The sequence below is a fragment of the Spodoptera frugiperda genome, chromosome 20, assembly GCF_023101765.2.
Source record: "Spodoptera frugiperda isolate SF20-4 chromosome 20, AGI-APGP_CSIRO_Sfru_2.0, whole genome shotgun sequence".
Taxonomy (NCBI): domain Eukaryota; kingdom Metazoa; phylum Arthropoda; class Insecta; order Lepidoptera; family Noctuidae; genus Spodoptera; species Spodoptera frugiperda.
Genome location: NC_064231.1, coordinates 1387730 through 1406888, shown reverse-complemented (window position 1 = coordinate 1406888; position 19159 = coordinate 1387730). Strand labels below are relative to the sequence as shown.

Here is a 19159-nt window from a genome sequence, read left to right as displayed (position 1 = left end):
CTTCTAGATATCCTTTTAGTTATTTGTGTAGTTTTTGTTTAACGTGTAGAGTTTAAAGAACTAAATTGATGTTTATGTACCTATAAATATAATAAGTGCCAGTTAATATTGTTTGTATAATACTTATTTATTAAGCACCGTCCTTGTTATATCCTATAATGTAGAGAAATAAACTAAAAACAATCTGATCTACAGCTAGAGTACAAGCAAAATAAATTGCTTTTATCTTTAAACAAGAAAAATATTCGGTTTCGCATTACATTGGAGGTGTTGTTATTTTTAAATGTGTGACACTTTTTCCAGTAGCATCATTAAGCATATGCAATAGGCTTCATTCGTTTTGCGATTCTCCGGACATAAACAGCCCATACTCGTACCTATATGGTATTTAAGATGTACAGTATGATACAAAAAGTAATTAAAACACAATTTAATAATTAATAATACTAAAATTTAATGTTAACATCCTTTAAGGTCGACGCATGCGTTGGTATCCAGATTTCTGTACGTGCCAGGTAAACACCAACAATCGCAGGTATGCTTCGGGTATGCGTGAGAGCTTCTGGTTGAACATGATGGTTCCAGGCCACAGTTTGGTCCAGGGTTGTATTCACCAGGTGGGCAGGCCGCTGGAAAGTATGTATTTTAGTGTTAGTTGAAGTTTTTTGGCTTGTGGACGTAAATGCGTATATCTATATATTAATACGTGATGCAAAAACTTTGGACCACATTTTACGAAAATTGCGCGGACGTAGGAGCATAAAATTTGGTACACTTATAGTTTATGTGTAGGAGAAGTGCATAGCGCTAATATTTTTCAAAAATAGTGCTTATAAAGTACATTAAATCAATAAATAAAACATTACACACACATGCATAGTATCTGATCGTATTTGACAAAACGTCAAAATCGATAGACATTGCGATGATATTCTCACGTCTCATATGAAAAGAGTTTTATAAAAGAGTTTGAATTAAATAAAAATTATCCTTCAACGTACGTTAAGTGGTATTGTAAATTAAATCATATATGGTCGAATTTCGGCCACTAGGCGACCACTAGTTCTAATTAATAGCCTTAGTTCTAATTAGTTTGGACTTAAATTCCTATAGGACAATAGACCAAAGTGAGTGCTTTTTTTAAGGGGGGAAAATCATCCAATGTCTTCTCCTGTCTTGGGCGAGGCGAGTGGGGGAGTGTCAGACTCTTACAGACTAAAAACTACCCCGTTCCTACTCTTGCCTTTCGAGCCGGAGCGTGCCGGAGCTCCGGTAAACCCGCTAGGTAGTCCGCAGCTCTGAGTGCTACATTTGAAATATACGCCTTTGCTAATACTGTAGTCTTCAAGGAATAATATTTTCAAATGTTATGTTTTCTGACTCTTCTAATGTTAATAAAAACTTAATATAGATACCCGAGTAGGCCCGAAAGCTAGTACGGATTTTTAAGTTCCAGACCATAGGCACAGGCCAGTGCACGCGTCAGCTACGTCATGCTACCGCTTGCCGAGGTAAGTAACAACCTCCTTAGACCTTAGACGCATCAACATTGCAGTGTTCCTATACACGTAAGGTTTGACTCGTATAAGGAAAAGATTTAATAATGATATCATCACATCATGTACATATTGTATCTTCAATTCTACATTCCGTAATTCCGATATTTGCCCCTGTATGTTATGTACCTCTATCTACCTATACCTACCACATATTATCGTCACGATAGGGGTGTATTGTATGGTAGTCAACTCGTTCTACCCTGTTCACCCCCAATTTTATCGCAATTATGATAAAGGGAAGAATTGTGAGTAAATGGAATGTTTACGACCAATAAAAAGATAAAGATTGAATAATTTACCAGCCGTTTTATCAGAGCGGTATCCGGTAATGTTATGGAAACCGGTAAAACTTTGGTAATTGGTTCAAGAGGTAGGAGTTCTACATTTCTACAATCAGCCGGATATAAGAAGTTAAAAGATAGGCACTGTTGTGTAGTGACTAAGGTTTCACGATGTCAAGGAATTATGAAGACTGCTTAAAATAGCAAGCCTTACCTATATGTAGGTATTCGCTAATGGGACAGACAGAGGTGCACATTAAATTATGTAATACAACACCTTGGTGATAAATAGTATCACCATCTGTTGCATTGACTGCACGGTTGGTGCGGTGGCTGGGCAACTGGCTGCCGCGCAACGGGTAGCGGGTTCGATTCCCGCACGGAGCAACTCTTTGTGTGATCCACAAATTGTTGTTTCGGGTCTGGGTGTCATGTGTATGTGAACTTGTATGTTTGTAAACGCACCCACGACACAGGAGAAAATCCTAGTGTGGGGCAAAGTTTAAAAAAAATATACTTATTCTGTACCTACTGGTGCAGGAGTTGCACGAATTAAAACCCAGTGATTTACGTTGTGTTAAGAAACATAAGTAGGTATTATGGCACATCCTATCGCACTGTGCATAATTATATTATTATTTATAAATGGGTCACGCCCTATTTATCTTGTAAATACCTTAATAAGTATGCAAGAGTATCTGTATACATATGTATAGGTTAGATAGGTAGCCAGTACATAAGTAGCACATTCATTATAATAATGAATAAGTAACTAAATATATACTAATTTTAATTACGAAGCAGAATAGGTATCACAATCCTAATCTAGGTACCTACCTACGTACCTATATTTATTCATAGGTAGGTTTAATAATATCATCTTTGTGATAGTATCATTACACTTTTTATGGTAAAGGCCGGTAAACGAGCAGACGGATCACCTGATGGTAAGACACCAGAGGCGTTATATAGGTAAGTGCGTTGCAGGCCTTTTGGAGGTTAGGAATATAAGAGTTGTTGCGGAATCGGGGATTGGGAAGATAAGAAGGGGGGTAACTAGGCCTCCGGTGAGCTCACTCGCACAACGAAACAAAACGCAAGCGTTGTTTCACGTCGGTTTTCTGTGAGGCCGTGGTATCACTCCGGTTGATCCGGCCCATTCACACACTTACACATTTATAATGTAGAGATTTTCAATTTAGTTCACTTAAGTAACTGCCTAATTAGCTACCTATGCATAGGTATTGTTTTTACTCAGAACACTAAAGTAACTAGGCTAGCTCTAAGCTGAACAGTAAGCAAGTAAATGGTTAAGCAAACCCAACACTTTGAATGAAACTTGGACGCCTTACCTACAGTAAGTTACACTACTGCAAGTTTCTTACCAAGTTCTAAGTTGAAACGGGCAGGTGCACCGCTAGAACAATACTCCTGCAGATAGTTAAACACGTCACCATTTGAATCAATGGGGGCTAGAACGTACCGTTTTTTAACCGACTTTCCAAAAAGGAGGAAGTTCTCAATCCGGCCAGTATGGTTTTTTTTGGTCTTCAGATGGCGCAAATGTAGCTAGAATTATTTTTGTCCAATCACTGCAGTTGTCAAATATTGAACGCCCAATGGTGTGACACTAGCTAGTTCCTTATTGGACAAAAAATGGGAAGTTCGCACTAGTGCCATCTGGTGAGCAAAAATATAGTTAGCCCCTATTGGGAAGTTCCAATTAAATTTCTTAGTAGGTAGGTACTTAAATGCGTAATTGTAATTATTAATTACTTAAACATTAATGTTATCTGCTTCGCAAATAGGTGCCTCGCTAATTGTTAGGCGCCACTACGCCACACTAGATACTTAGTAATTGTTACTAATCAATTACAATGTTAATGAACTGACGTACCTAAGTAGCTACATGGTAGTTAGGTATACCGAAGTTGTCTTTAACAGCTGATAGTTAACCAGATACCTACGCCTCATCTCTCGAAAATATTTAATATGCAACGTAAACGTCACGCCTTTTATCCCTGAAGGGGTAGGCTACACATTACGACACGTAATGCCGCTATACAATGTACACCCACTTTTTCACCATTTGTGTCATAAGTCTCATGTAATAGGGGGTGAGCCTATTGCCATATACTGGACACAATACCAGACTGCGACTACTGAGAATATTTTCGAAAAACTGAAAAAAGCCCAGTACCTAATACTTTGCCCGACCCGGGAATCGAACCCGAGACCCCTTGTCCGGCAGTCGCACTTGCGACCACTCGACCAACGAGGTAGTCGAATATATTTAATCTAGAAGAAAATATTTAATCTATCTATAGGAACGAATTTCGACATGAAGACACTCGAGGGCTAAATACAATCCTGTAGTGTATCAGTTTTTTTTTTAAATAAACGTTGGGTGTGTTTACAAACATACCGAGTTCACATTCACACACAAGACACCCAGACCGGAAAAAACGATTTGTGGATCACACAAAGAGTTGCTCCGTGCGGGAATCGAAATCGCTACACGTTGCCGTACAGTCAAATTAATTCATAACAATAAGCTAGGTACCTATGTTAGATTATAGAGCAATATTTTAAGTTATTGCACATAAATCAAATTTTTTATCTTGAAACCCAATTGGTACTTACTTCTTAAGCAGTTATCTCATAATGATATTTAATAATACTGGGAATAATACTTAAAACTTTGTCAACTTGCTTGATATTTACGTATCTAGGTACGTGTGTGTACCTATCTAGGAATTATTTATTTACAGGAATAGACAATAGCATAAAATCTATACTAGAAAATAAGTAGGTAGGCTTTTTTGAGAGGAGAAAATCATCCAATGACTGCGAGAGGGAGTGTCATACTCTTACTAACTAAAAACTACCCCATTCCTACTCCTGCTTTACAAGCAGAAGACCCGGTAATCCGCTAGCAGTCCGCAGCACTGGGGGTAGCTAGCTACCTAAGCAATAATTCATTAGCGATCTATTTACAAAATAAAAACTAGTAAAAAAGAAACTCACCTAGAGCCAATGCCACATTTAAAACCACAAAACACAACACTAGCTTCAAAAACCTCATATTTTCCATGTGTTAGCAAGACGTGTATAATGCAAATACGAAGCGATGCACCTTTATAAGACCTCTAGAACTATCGAAATATCGATTGAAAAAATAAAACAATCACAACCGGTCCGATCACTGTTCATTTCGAATCTGTTTTGTTTTTGTTTTACGCGCACAGATAAAGGGTTATAAGGACGAGTAATTGTGTGTTTGTACTGTTAACAACTCAAGTGTTGGAGAATTTAGGTCATAACTTAAGTACCTAGGTACCTATTATGTGCGACTTTAAGTCGGGTGGGTAGACCTTCGTAGTATCGGAGTAGATAGATAGGTACCTCTACCTATTTATTCTTGCAGTATGTATAGAATTTTAGGTACACAGTGTCTAAGTACCTACATCCTTAACCTAATTTAGGACTACCTAGTGGGTTTACCGGGGCTCCAGCTCGAAGGGCAGAAGTAGGTTTTAGTCAGTTAAGACTCTGACACTCCCTCCGGCCACGCCCAAGGCGGGAGAAGATATTGAATGATTTTCCTCCTTTAAAAAAAACCCAAAGTAGGATCTTTGAATTTAAGCGATCCATTTTTGCGTTATGCTGACTCTCCAAGTTAATGGATAGTGATTATGTTGGTAGGTATCTAGATACCTACGTTCCTTATTAGGTTTATTATTATTTACACTTTGATTATTGGATCGTGTTCACTTAGGTACTTAGGTATCTACATACCTAAATAAATGTACCAATGACCAAATTTCTTTCTTCTTTCGTTCAAAAAAATAAAAAAACCGACTGCCGACTATCGTGGTGGACCCCACCACGATAGTCGGCAGGGTAGCTACACCTAGGCGTTACTCACAATTACCCAATCTAGTCTAAGTATTTCTACAATAAAATCAAGCCACGATACAATATTATATGCATATATATATATATATACATATATGGGTATATGCATCCCTTGTCCTGATTCTCACAACCTTGACACAGTTACACCCTAACATAAGACGAATGGGAAGGTATGTACTTACTTACTTATGTATACACTTCCTATAGCAGATCCCATACACAATTTACGTTGTGACCATCTGTACTTGTACCTCTTTATATGATAGCTATCCATCAGATATAGGTAGATACTTAATCTATTACATTAAGTAGATACTTAGGTAATTATACAGATGATAAATTGTACGTTAAAGTAGGTATCTAATTGCCGAATAGTTGTTTGTATGTCGATAAATCAACAGGTAAATGTTTAATTAAGACCTACGTGGATAAGTGGGGAGGGACACTTCGTCACAAACCAGGAATCATACTGGTAGTGAAAGCGTCACGCGCACTCGTAATCTTAACTACTAAATCAATAAGCCATCAATGAGCAAGAATCGATTAATAATAAGTAATATGTAGTACTAGCTGTCCCGTCACATTTCGTACTGCCCCCAAACTTTTATTTTCTCACCTTTTAAACCTGCCCTGGAAAATAAATTATTTTGGTAATGTGCAGGACATTACCAAAATAATTTAATTCAAGACAAAAAATTTCCAAATCATTCCAACCGTCTCGTGTTTTAGCGAAACTAAAGAATAGCAATTGATTTTTATATAGGTATATAGATTTAAATAAAACATGTTTCTACCAATGTACTAGATAGTAAAATAGTTGTTCTAAAAGGTCAACATAACAATGTTATTTTTTTCTGCTCAAACTGCAGTTTTGTTTTTATTTCTGATAAGATACTGGTTAAATAGGATATAAGAAAGAGAACAAAAAAAAATATATTAGAATAGCTGATTAACTGAATTTAAACAAAAACAAACTGTATTTTGTAGCTAAATAAAGTAGATTTTCAAGTTGGTAACAGTATTTTTGATGTTTTGTTTAATATGATTGTGTTTATTTACTTTCACAGAAATGGTAATCGTACTGAAAAAAAAAAAACCAAAAATAAATGATAATTTATGTAACAACAAAGTTTATTTAATGCATTATTCTTACATTACATAGAAACATTGATGGTTTCAGTCTAGTTATACAAATATGTACCATAATTGTAACAATGGATGACTTTACTAAAATATGACTTACAATACTATGCCTCCATAGTTAATTAATTAATTAATAATTTATGGGTGTAAACAGAATGCTCCCGAAAAACTGGTAACTGGGAACCAGGCGAGCCGGTGGCCAAATGCCATAATTTATCAATAGTATAAAAATAATGCTAGAATTTTCTTGTTTTTATACTTTTAGACATTTTAGTTTTTGTGTTATTCATGCAACGTCAGGGTGGTTTTCCGAAAAACTTTAACTTTTATTTAACAAATCATTAATCTCCTGCATTATTAAGCATCGCGGTAACTTATTATCATCCTTATTTTTATTGTATTGGTTGAGAGCAGTGTCACAGCATATTTTATTGAAACCAAATTTTGTGTTTCAATCGGCAGAATTGTTAACTTTTGGTTGAGGCTAATGACGCCGTTAACATTTTGCGATTTTTTTCGGAAAACCACCCATCAGCCTTAAGCAGTTGATTACAACTAATATTACATGAAATAAAAATTGAGTTCCTCAATTATTTGAAAATATATGTCTTATTTTACCATCACCTATTAGCGGCATTTGGGAGCATTCTGTTTACACCCAGTATAGCTTGTTGATTACTTGATTAGAATAACAAAAAAATAATTACTTATATCAACTCATATTTCCAGTGGCTTGCAATAATACCAAGTAGAATTGCATGCCATTATTAAAAGTTGAATATCAAGCATTATAAAAAATAATGATAAAATTAAATAAATCACACTAGTGACCAGTCACTATATGTACCCAATAGTCTCAAAGTTTAAAAACCATTCTAGAATCAAACTAATTTGTTTAGTATTTAATACACAAAATGTCTACAGATAACAACAAGGACTTGTTCTACAATTACTCAAAAATTAGATATTTTTAAGACATATAATTTAATAATAATTATATCAAACAATCAATCAATTAGAATAACAAAAACACAATCAGATATTGTAAAACAGACATTAAGTTAACTACAAAATTCCTAAACTAGATCCTAAATCTTAAATACTAAGTACTAATTACTACTATTCTGAGCCATTTCTCTTCGCAGCTCAGCCCAAGGATCTTGCAGCATTGACGGATGTATGTAAGCTTGTACATTGAACCTATCATGTTGCGGACTATGGTTGCCACCACCATAGCTTGTGTTACTGGAGTTGCTCTGAAATTGGAAAGAAAAACATAATTTAGTAAAGGATTAGGTGTTATATGGTAGGAGAGATATTGTGGATAGTAAATGGTATGTTATACAGTAGTTCTGAGCTTATAAGTGTAAAATAAAAGTTTAAGTATGCTTATTGTTTTGGTTAGTTGGTTTTTAAGACTATGTTACAACTATGACTAGGTCATTACATAATAACTTTTTAACATGTGGTGATTAAATCACCACATTTTAATTTCCCAAAAATACCATGTGGTTTGTGGTATTATTGCTTTACATTTTTTACATGATTATGGGACTTTTCCTGTATGGTCTGACAATAATTAATATAGCATGGTAAGCATGTATAATATTCAAATCGTATGTGATAAAATAGCACATTGATCGCTTTTTTACTTAGATTTATAGGCCACTACATTGAAAGGTTTATAGAGACAGTTTGTGGCGCCTTATGTAAGTTATGATAACTTTTTTTTGCTTTATCCGGTACTAGTAATGAAAAGTACAGTATCAATATAGGTTTTTGATGTAAATCATCATAAATAATTGCAGTTAATACTCACTCCATAGCTAGATCGAGAGTTATTCCAGCTATTATTGCGACCACCTCGATTTCCACCGCCACGACCCTTATATCTTTGGTTGTGACTATTGTTATGTTGCCATCTGTTCTGAACTGGCGTGCTCTGGTTCAAAGGTATAAAATTATCCGACATTTTAATAGTTCAACCTTTTTAAACTTCTTAAAACTCCTCAAATTAACACAAACAAAACAAACGTACGTATGTTTATGAATGAATTACAAGTGTGACAAGTTGACAAAAATAAGTCAAAGTTGACATCATTAGTGTTGTCATATAAGAAATAACTTACAAATAATTATTAATCGACTATTACGGAATAATAAACAATTTATCATTTACATTAAAAACATATTAAAGTCAAGATATAAAAACATAGTTATCCTAATAATTTAATAAATTGTAATATGAACAACACAAATATATTATGTATTTACAAATTTGATGAGTTCCTTCATTTAGAAAACATTCTGTCCTCATTCGAATATTTGAATGATCTCAACTTTATTTCTTCTTTTCGTAATATATTTCAATATTATTAAATTATTTAAAGTTAAAGTAGTAATTCTACTAATCATTACAAAATATTTTCAGGATATAAGATTATTCATAATTACCTAGTGTTGTGATTTTGTGTAGTATTTATTAGCAATAAGATATTTTTTCCACCTAAAATATCCTCAAATATAAAAAAAATGGTTTGCTTCAATACGTTACATAATATTTTGTCATTCAATTTAGTGTTTTTCTTTTTGTCGTAATTATTTAGTTTACTATTTTCTCCTTAATAAATGACATCTGTTAATAATACTAATTCACATCACTTCGACTCTTCTGTCAAAAATTTGATCGAACGCAGGTTTTTGTTCGGAATTGATTAAATCTATTTTCGGAAGAAAATAACAATTCTTCTAATATGATTCAGTGAATGTTGTGTATAAAACTTGTTGAAGCTGGCGGCGTTTGGTGTAAAAATGTGGATTCCTACGAAATCACCAAAGCTAGCTGTCGGTAAGTTGTATTTTTTTTAATCAATCAGCATTACGCGGTCCGGATACATCCTGCCAATTACAGCGGAAACGAAATAACATGTTATGAATTTTAACTAATAAAGACAAAAGTTATGAGAGGCTAGCTATGGTATTATGATAACTTCTTATAATGAAGGATGTTCTTGATTGGTCACTCAATCAAAGATAGAATGCATTGTTTGTCAACCAAGTCTGTTTTCCTTAGTTTTCGGCCTTGTTTTTCTGACTAAGAAGTTGTTTTTTGTAATGCCTATTTATAGATTAACTTGTACTTAGTGTTCAAAATACATGCCTCTTTTTTTTCTTTTTACATGGTATACTTTAAAAATATTTGTATATTTTTTAAGACAGTTTATTCTTTTTTTAAATATTACTATAATAGGTAGTATCTTTATTGTGTTCCCATTTCTTTGTTAGATAAATTCAAATATAAATAAAAAGCTTATCTAAATCTCTTAAAATTGAGTCCAACTTTTATTTAATAAATCTGTTTTTATATCAACTAAGACTAATTAGGTATTCAAAAATTCAATAGTAAAACCTAGTTATAAATACACCAAAATAATTAATATAAAATTCTATGAGTAATATGAAATTCCTTTATCATAATTTCATTTTTCTCATATTATTGTGTATTGCAACAATACTGATTTTATAACTAAAGCATCCTATCTTATCTACCACTCTCAATGGTTCATTTATTTCTCTGTGTAAAGTTACATAATGTACCACAAATATTGCATTCATAGTAATATGCTGAATGAAATACAAAACATTTTTCTACCTTTTGCTTTTACCTGGAGCTGCAGATTACCTAGTTGGTTACTGGGGTTTGGGTTCGAAAAACAGGAGTAGGAATGGGGTGGTTTATAGCCAGGAGAAGTCTGGCACTCCATCTCGTCTTGCCCAAAACCTATGCTTTAAAAAAATATATTACAGATGTAATGTCTTGATATTAATTGTTATCCATTAATAAAAATTGATTAGTTTGTAGTTATGTATCTAATTGTTTATTATCTTCTTCAAAATATTATAATAATGATTAGCTGAATGTGTTGCTAAGCGCAAAATAATCTCAAGATCAACTTAACAGATTTCTCTAATTCTGATTTGTTGGCTTCGTTTTTGTTAGAAGAAAATTGTTATGTAAGAAAAAAAAAATAACAAAGTTGTGCAGAAAAATTGCATACACTAGTATCCTATAATAATAAACTTTTTGGCATTAGGTCCGGTGTATTAGGCCTCACTGGAATGTAGGTTTCAGATAAACTTATTTTCTATTCCATCTCATATTGCAACACTTCAAAGGTTAATAAACCTTCTAGGCTACGGATGAATAATCTCTGCTTAGCCTTGAGAGTCTGTTCGTCGAAGATTTTTCTTTAATAAATAAAATAAAATAACAAATATACTTAGTAAAGGTACAATTATTTTATAAATATATTTGTCTAAGGCTATCTGTGGTAATATTGATCTTCAATAAAATAAGTTTTATTATGTAAATATTTACATTTCAGCTGTTTATAACTGGAAAGGCGATGTCAGATATGGATTACCATTGGAAATCGGAGAGACTGTCCAAATATTGGAGGAAAATGGAGGTAAGTTCTTCTGTATTACATAACTTTATTAACATAACAGTAATTGTGGGAAAGTAATAAAAACATATTCAATGTTTTATGTTTGTGTGATGAAATACTTTTATGGTGTACTTAATTAACAATTTATTACTTGACAATGGCTTAACAGAACAGTAATTTAATTATATATTGTTATTTTCCCGTAGATATTATAAAAGACATTTTATATATCAGTAAAAAGGTCACCTAAATAGTTGATAACTATATCTACAAAATTATAAATTAATTTGAATTGGTAAATCTTTTAAAAAATGTTGTAAAGTAGCACCACAGCATAGCTCAGCCAGATCAAAATTTACTAACTAGTAAAAATATCTAAAATTGAAAATTGTAAAGAGTTAATAAAATCACAAATGTTATTAGCTACTTGTTCTCCAACATTACATCACTGCACAGAGTTTATAAATTAATTTATGCATACAGACATTGACACAAAAACATAACATGAAATGTTAATTAGCTACAAATTCTAGTTCTCTTTAGTGCTTATCTATGAAACACAACCACTATTATAATGTACTAAATGTATGTAATTATTATCATCCCACAAACTAGGTACTTGGCTGACCTATAGGAAGAGACCTAGCTCTATTAATTAATTTAGGACATCAAGTATTAAGTACTCAATTGGGACTTGATAAAATTATCTGCATAGATAATAAAATTATGTTTGTTAATACGATTAACTAGTATTAAGTATCTGTATCAGTAATTCATGTTTTTGAAATGTACTTAAATAACTATGTACTATTATGGTGCTTATTCCCTTGAAAGTCAGAGGACTTAATACTAGTTTATTTTACGTGAAAGAGATCGGAATGATATCGCGTTCTGCGCCGTGATTGGCCTGCTCGAATGAACCAACCAGAGCGCCGAATGCGCTCTCGTTTCGTTCTCGTTAAATGTAAAGCAAACTCGTACTAAGTCTAAAATTCCCCAAATGTGAACGTTAGAAATTACACCTCAAAACCTGTTGAAGGCAAATTACTAATTCCTAAGATTATTTTTACTTAAGACAGGATTTCTTACTAAGATACACCAAAAACTCAGCATAATTTTTATCTCATAATTCTTCAATTTCCTTCCAGTCTGGTACAGAGGCTTCAGCTCCAAGAACAGGTCTTCGTGGGGCATATTTCCATCATGTGTGGTGTCCATACGGCCATGCATCGTGAAGGGATCAGGTGCCACAGCCATAGCAGAGCTGAAGGATGACCCTCTAGTCCGGGAGATAGCATGTGTCTTGAGAGAATGGGCCCGATTGTGGAAAAAGCTTTATGTGGTAAGTGAGATCTTATTTACTGAGTAAGGATCTGATCAGTTTCAGATCATTAAGACGTGATTTGAGTAATTAAGAACATTGATTTCAAAGTCAATGTTCTTTATAAGAATCTATACTTTGAAAGAGTAAAATTTCATCTAATTAAAAGAAGTGCAATGCGACTGTCGCCTGCCGCGGAATGGTGCTCATGAATATGAGCCTCTAGCATGGTTTGAAACTAATCGAGTTCTTTGTCAAATAGTTACGTAGCCGAAAAAAATATTAATAATTTAATATGTCTTACGAAAGTTTACAGAGCATTGATTTGCACCCCTGAAATAATAAAAAATCACTTAAATGGAAATTGTCTTATTGTTTTTAATATATCAGAAATAAAAAAGGATGTCTTAGCAACATACGAGTATCATAGCAACTTTAATAGACCACAAGTATCATTAATGTAGATCACTGCTCGAGTCTACAAGTACTTGTTTAGCAATGAGCAAATGATTCATACTGTAATGACCGTAGACTGTCTTTGTCTCGTCACAACTGCTGTATGTTTGTGAAACTTCTACATGTTTTATTGTTTTATAATTACACGACAATTAAATTACATTGTGTGGCTTTCAATAATATTTATAACTCGTTTTACTAATATTATAGGAAGTTGTAGTTATAGAATAGTTGAACTTTAGAACTGCTAAACTGCTTTACCTACACCTCATCATTATCACATACATTAATTAATGTTACGTTGTTCATTACCTTGTTCATACATAGCATATTTAATACTAATTAATTTTAGCAAATTACTTTCAGTAGGTAGGCAATGGCAGCTACTACAAGAAACCAATACTTATAAAATTTCGTCTATAACAATGATTTATTAGAAGTTTTATACTTAAACAATAAATCATACGATTTATACGTTGCGAACGAAGTTAATTGCAAACTTATTTAGCCATGGCATTACTTGAGGCAGGAAACTCGTCACGCGTTTAGAATTTCTAGTGAGCCACGAGCCACGATTGAAAGTAAACGAGCAATAAATAAGTATTTATTTAAGCATATAAACGTACAACGCATATTCGCATATTATAATGATGTGTTACGAAGAAAAATCTGCTTTCCGGTACCGATAAACTGAAATGTTTATGTGGGCTGTTTTTATTGAATATTAATTGTTTTATATTGATATGTTTTGTTGAGTGACGTTCTTGTCGTTTCTGCTGTGCCTTTAGAACGGTGTAATGACAGCAGAGTACCTCATAACACCTTAGTCAGTAGGTAGTCTAGGTAACTGCTAACGAGTCAATTCTACCCTGAGTTTCCTGATGGGTATAACCTGTCTCTCAAGGCCCGAGTGAATAGTTGCTCATCAGACTTCACTTACCACCAGGCGAGATAGTAGCGAGTAAAAGTCGACCCATCAAATATAAAAAAACTAGGTCTCATAAGTCATAAGAGGTGACTAACGAACTAACTACATATTGGACAAAGATCGTGCAGCAGCACTGATAAAATCCACAACGTGTGGACATTATTAGAAACCCCTTTTATGTAGAGGAATCCCATAGTATTCCAGCAATGGACTGTCACGGATTTTTCATGTTACATTTAACCAGTTAAGTTATTAATTCAATTGTAATAGGGGACGAGTGGACGACAGAGGATTTCGATGACGGAAATCGCATATTTATCTCAATTACGCCAAGAAATAATGTCGTGTAGCAGAGTAGGGCTCACTGTGTGATCAAGAAAAGTATAATACTATACAATAAAGTTTTCCCAGCAACGAAACGCGTTTTGCTATTTGAAGTGGTGTCCAAAAGTGTACGTATTATTTTTTACACCCATAGGTTGCAGTTACAATAGGGTCTTATTGCTTTGTGCTTTAAACAATATTATTACCAAATATTTCTATAGAAACGTTCAATGGACTGCGATTTGTAAAAAGATCCCAATTTACTACAATGTTGTATAACGGTATTTTAATTGATTCCGGGTTTGTGGAACTACGAAAGAAGCTGTAAGGCAGTTGTCCCACCGGCAACGATTAACGAGTAACGAGTAGAGCTAGAACTAGCAACGAGTTAGCGAGACGCGGGGAGCGAGTTTTTCGATATTTGACTTCGAAAAGTGTGCGAGTAAGGCGGGCGATTACTCAATTACGATACGCCTGTATGACCGTGTCGCTTGGCGAGTGTCGCCGAGCGAGTGTTATCTTTCATAGCTCTTGTCGCTCAGCGACAAACTAGTGAAGCGAGCACTCGCCGGCAGTGAGAACAGTCAGCGATCAACTGTTTCTATACAATGTGATAGGGGTGGGACTTCTAACCGGTTAAGGCTGAGTACTACATCTAATTTTATCGACAAAAATAATTATATGGGGAACCCCTAATTGAAAATATTGAAAAATAGCGATTTTTTCGCGTAAAAATAATTCACAAATGATTTTTTTTTCTCACCAAAACATTATCAAATATATGAAAAAAGTAATGAATTAGTTAGCCAAGGTTATTAGCTACCGTTTGTTGTTTTTTTTTTGTTTCTACGACGCATACAACCTTTGATATCAAAAAAAGTAAAAAAAATATTAAAATAGCCATAACTTTCAAGGGGAGGGGATTCGACCACTTCGACCCCCGACTTTTGTCGATAAAATTAGATGTAGTACTCGGCCTTAACGGGTTAGAAGTCCCACCCCTATCACATTGTATATGCATCTCTTTTGTTTACACGGAAAGTATATCTATTGTACGTTTCTTGAGCGAGAAAATAGCCGATAGTTAGTCGTTTTCTCGCCGTTGGTGGGACAACTGCCTAACACATATAATGACAAATAGTTAAAGTACACAACATATTTATAGAAGTAATTTAACTGTATAACGCATATGCAGTTAAAATTCTAGTTGTCCTATAGGTAATATCACACAGGTATTTCGGAAAATGAAGACCCAGCATAGCTGCTGTAATGAGTATCAGCAAAGTTACGTTTCAAAATACAAGTGAACCTAACTGCAAATATTCACACTAATGAATAAGTGAATGAATTATTTCAAAATTTAAGATAAAGGAATTTTTTAGGGTTCCGTAGCCAAATGGCAAAAACGGAACCCTTATAGATTCGTCATGTCCGTCCGTCCGTCCGTCCGTATGTCACAGCCATTTATTTCCGAAACTAGTTGGGCCTACATAGGTGAAACTATGTAAGATGGTGTATTTCGGTAACCGCTATTAGAATTTTGAATAAAAATTAATAAATTTAAAAATTAAAGGGGGCACTCCATACATGGAACTGACTCAAAAAATAACTTTTTTTATTACATATCCGTGATGAGTGTCTATGGATAGGTCTTTAAAAAAGACATTAAGGTTCCTAAAACCACTTTTCGTCAAAATCAAGAAGACCCAGCATCCAAGTAGGGAATCAATTCCGAGACACTCACTCAAAAAAAAGCAGTCAAAATACTAGAAAAATAATCTATTAAGTACTCAAGTATTTGCATACCAACTCACAATATAAAATATTATCGTCTTACCTTAAATACACTAAAGTATAGACATGAGACAGAAATTCAACCGAAATGTTAGTTATTTGCTTTTAAACATCCATACCTATAGGTATCTACTTAAAAATTCAAACACATCCTATTCACAGATTTCTTTGTTATTTTCTCAGTTATTCATGAGTCATTGTTTGTCGTGACTCGTTTTCCGTGTGAACTACTTATTTTCTATGCTTTTTAAGAATATTATGAATACTCGAAGACTTGGTGGTAAGGTTTTAAGAATTGGTTGAACTTGTCATGTTTTGTAACTGGCCATAATTTCGGGATTTATTCGTCTGGCTGCCTGCTGTCTTGGTACTGCTATTTATTATGAAATTCAGTAATAATATGGGTTTCTTCTCGTATTTGGAAGGTAGGTATTCATACCTACCTTCCTTATAAATACTTTGCTCAGCCAGCATTAGGCTTTTGTAGGCTGATGATGTTGATGATGAATTGTTCCCGATATAATGTTATGGTAATACATATAAGTAGGACTGTTTAATTGCGTAATCCTTTTTGAAGATAGAGGTTTCAAAGAAGGTGGCACAATCAATTGGATTGAACAACTAAAACTCTGTGCACTTCATACATATTTATAACATCTGTAATAGACCGAGTAGGAGGTAGCTTTCGACTATTACGCAGTAGATGTAATGAACAGCATATTATTATTAAATTGTTCGATGACGATATTGTTAACGTCTATAATGGGGGACCAATCAAAGCTAATTAGGTACCTATGTTCAGCTAAACGGCAACTTGTCACTCATCATCTTAATTGGCAGTTGATTTGATACCTATGGGTGCTATTGTAAGTAAACTGTAGATACACTAGAAAATATGCGAGAGTGATAATCAGTTTTGTTTTTGAAAGAAATAACAATACGTAGTTGCAATGCAATATTGCTTTAGATGTCAAGAACAATATTCCCAATCTTCGTCTTTAAAGTCAAAGTCAAATCATTTATTCCAATCAAACCAAAAATAGGTACTTTTGAAATGTCTACGAATAAATACTAATAGTCTAAAATATATAATAATCGAAATAAGTAATAGTCTATCAGTCTGTCCGTCAGGTGCTAGGGCTAGGTGCTCGTTCCAAAGTGTAGCTGCGTCTCCGTCCCATTCCAAGAGAAAGAAACTGATGGCTTTGGTTGGACTAATGGTTTTACCGCTTTTCAAAAACAAAACAAATACTTATTTGGAAATAAAAGCCGCTGGTGTGGGTGTGCATGTAATACCCTTCAATGAATATACTTACGCTATTCTACGGATTTTCCCACAGGGCGCAGTCACAATAAGTTCTTGTTGCTTTGTGCTTTAACAATATTATTACCAAATATTTCTATAGAAACGTTCAATGGACTGCGATTTGTAAAAAGATCCCAATTTACTACAATGCAGTATAACGGTATTCTTAATTGATTCCGGGTTTTGTGGAACTACGAAAGAAGCCGCAATACAAATACATAATATGATAAATAATTAAATTTAACAACACATATTTACTGCATAAGGCACATTGAGTTAAATTACTTCATTGTTCACTATAGTCAATAATATGTCCCCTTACAGTTTGTCTGTTCTCAGACGAGATGCAGGTACTTCCCGCTTCGTGAATCCCCACATCCTTATTTTCACTTAGTGCACATACTCCACTTGTTATAGCTTTCTTTCCAGACATCTGTTGTCTTGCGAGATCGTAACACAATGATTTATTTCCTCTTGCGATGTAGAAATCGCGAGCAAATCAAATATTCTATTTGGTTACTTAATAACAGGCAAACTTTTCTAATTGAAGTGATAGCGTTTTCAATACATCAATAATCAGTTTTTGTTTTATTACAGGCGCTATTACACCCTATATCAATGCTGGCTTAATCAGTAATTTGACATACCACCAAAAGTTAATTTTATTTGTTTTATCTATAATAAGGTACATCAACAATATGCAGAAAAATATATTAGTTATATATATTTTTTTTTACCGAGACAGATATCTTGTATATCTTTAACAGATGTACACAACGTTCACTGCAAACATCAACGTAAAAAACAGGATAAAGTGCGGTCTTAATTAGTTAGAAAAAGTTGTTCACCTTCGTAACCTATAGCACCACAATAATTAAGCATCAAATAAAAAACCATTATATCTTAGTTATAATTTTTCTTTATTTCTCCAGGAGCGGGAGACCTACAGGTTCAGTGCAGTAGCCAAGGTGATGCGGGAACTCCTAAGTGGGAGACGAGCACTCCTGGCCGGTACCCTGACCCAGGACCAAACTCGAGCTCTAAGACTTAAGCTGGTGGCCAAACTCGACTGGGGTAACAGGTGAGTCATAACTGCATGTTTCTTTTGAAGGATTCTGAACTTATGAAGTTTGCGAAGTAGAGACTTTAAAGTCGGGTTTCGCTTGTTGATGCCAAATTGATAGGGTTGGTTTTTGTTTGTCTACATTAGAGTGTGATAGCAGCTGAGATTAAAGCCAATTTCTTAGCCAATTTCGACGATTAACATGTAGTATTAAAAAAAAATATATACCTTCCTTGATAAAAATTGTGTACTGGATATAAAAATTGTATACTGGATACAATGAAGCATACGCTAGGGTGTTATAAAATGTAGTCAGTACTATCAATAATGATGGCATAGAACCTCTTACATTCTATGTATTACATTATTTGTTGACATAAAAAAAAACCTAAAACTATGTATATTTCCATCCAGTTATATAAATGAATGCTAGAAAGTAGGTAATTGAGTAAAGGAATCTTCGCTTCTAATAAAATATAGTTTCACCGTTCACGTGTTTATTGTGTTTAATTTCCTTTCTAGTAATAAATTATGATTTTTATTTCTTCGTATCTATTGACGTTTTATTTTTTTAAAGCAGTTTCTATTGACGTCTTACGGCTGAAAGAATATTGTGTG

General features: G+C 33.9%; 1 protein-coding gene and 1 long non-coding RNA gene across 4 annotated transcripts in view; one reads left to right on the top strand and one right to left on the bottom strand.

Moving 5' to 3' along the window:
* Positions 1-429: 429 nt before the first annotated feature.
* LOC118261731 (uncharacterized) lies at positions 430-5197 on the bottom strand. Its single transcript, XR_007706532.1, has 2 exons — positions 4868-5197; positions 430-629 (listed from the first exon to the last, which is right to left on the bottom strand). It is a non-coding gene; the product is annotated as an uncharacterized LOC118261731 (long non-coding RNA).
* Positions 5198-9567: 4370 nt separating this feature from the next.
* The window catches only part of LOC118262119 (dedicator of cytokinesis protein 4), a 68290-nt gene continuing 58698 nt past the window's right edge, over positions 9568-19159 (top strand). For 2 of the 3 annotated variants that reach the window (XM_035573261.2, XM_050701428.1), the window contains exons 1-4: positions 9568-9749; positions 11287-11370; positions 12498-12691; positions 18411-18559. In XM_035573261.2, coding sequence (XP_035429154.2) covers positions 9713-9749; positions 11287-11370; positions 12498-12691; positions 18411-18559 — 464 coding nt within the window. In that variant the 5' untranslated portion in view covers positions 9568-9712. The remainder of the gene's footprint in view (positions 9750-11286; positions 11371-12497; positions 12692-18410; positions 18560-19159) is intronic. The other variant, XM_035573262.2, reaches the window with a different exon arrangement.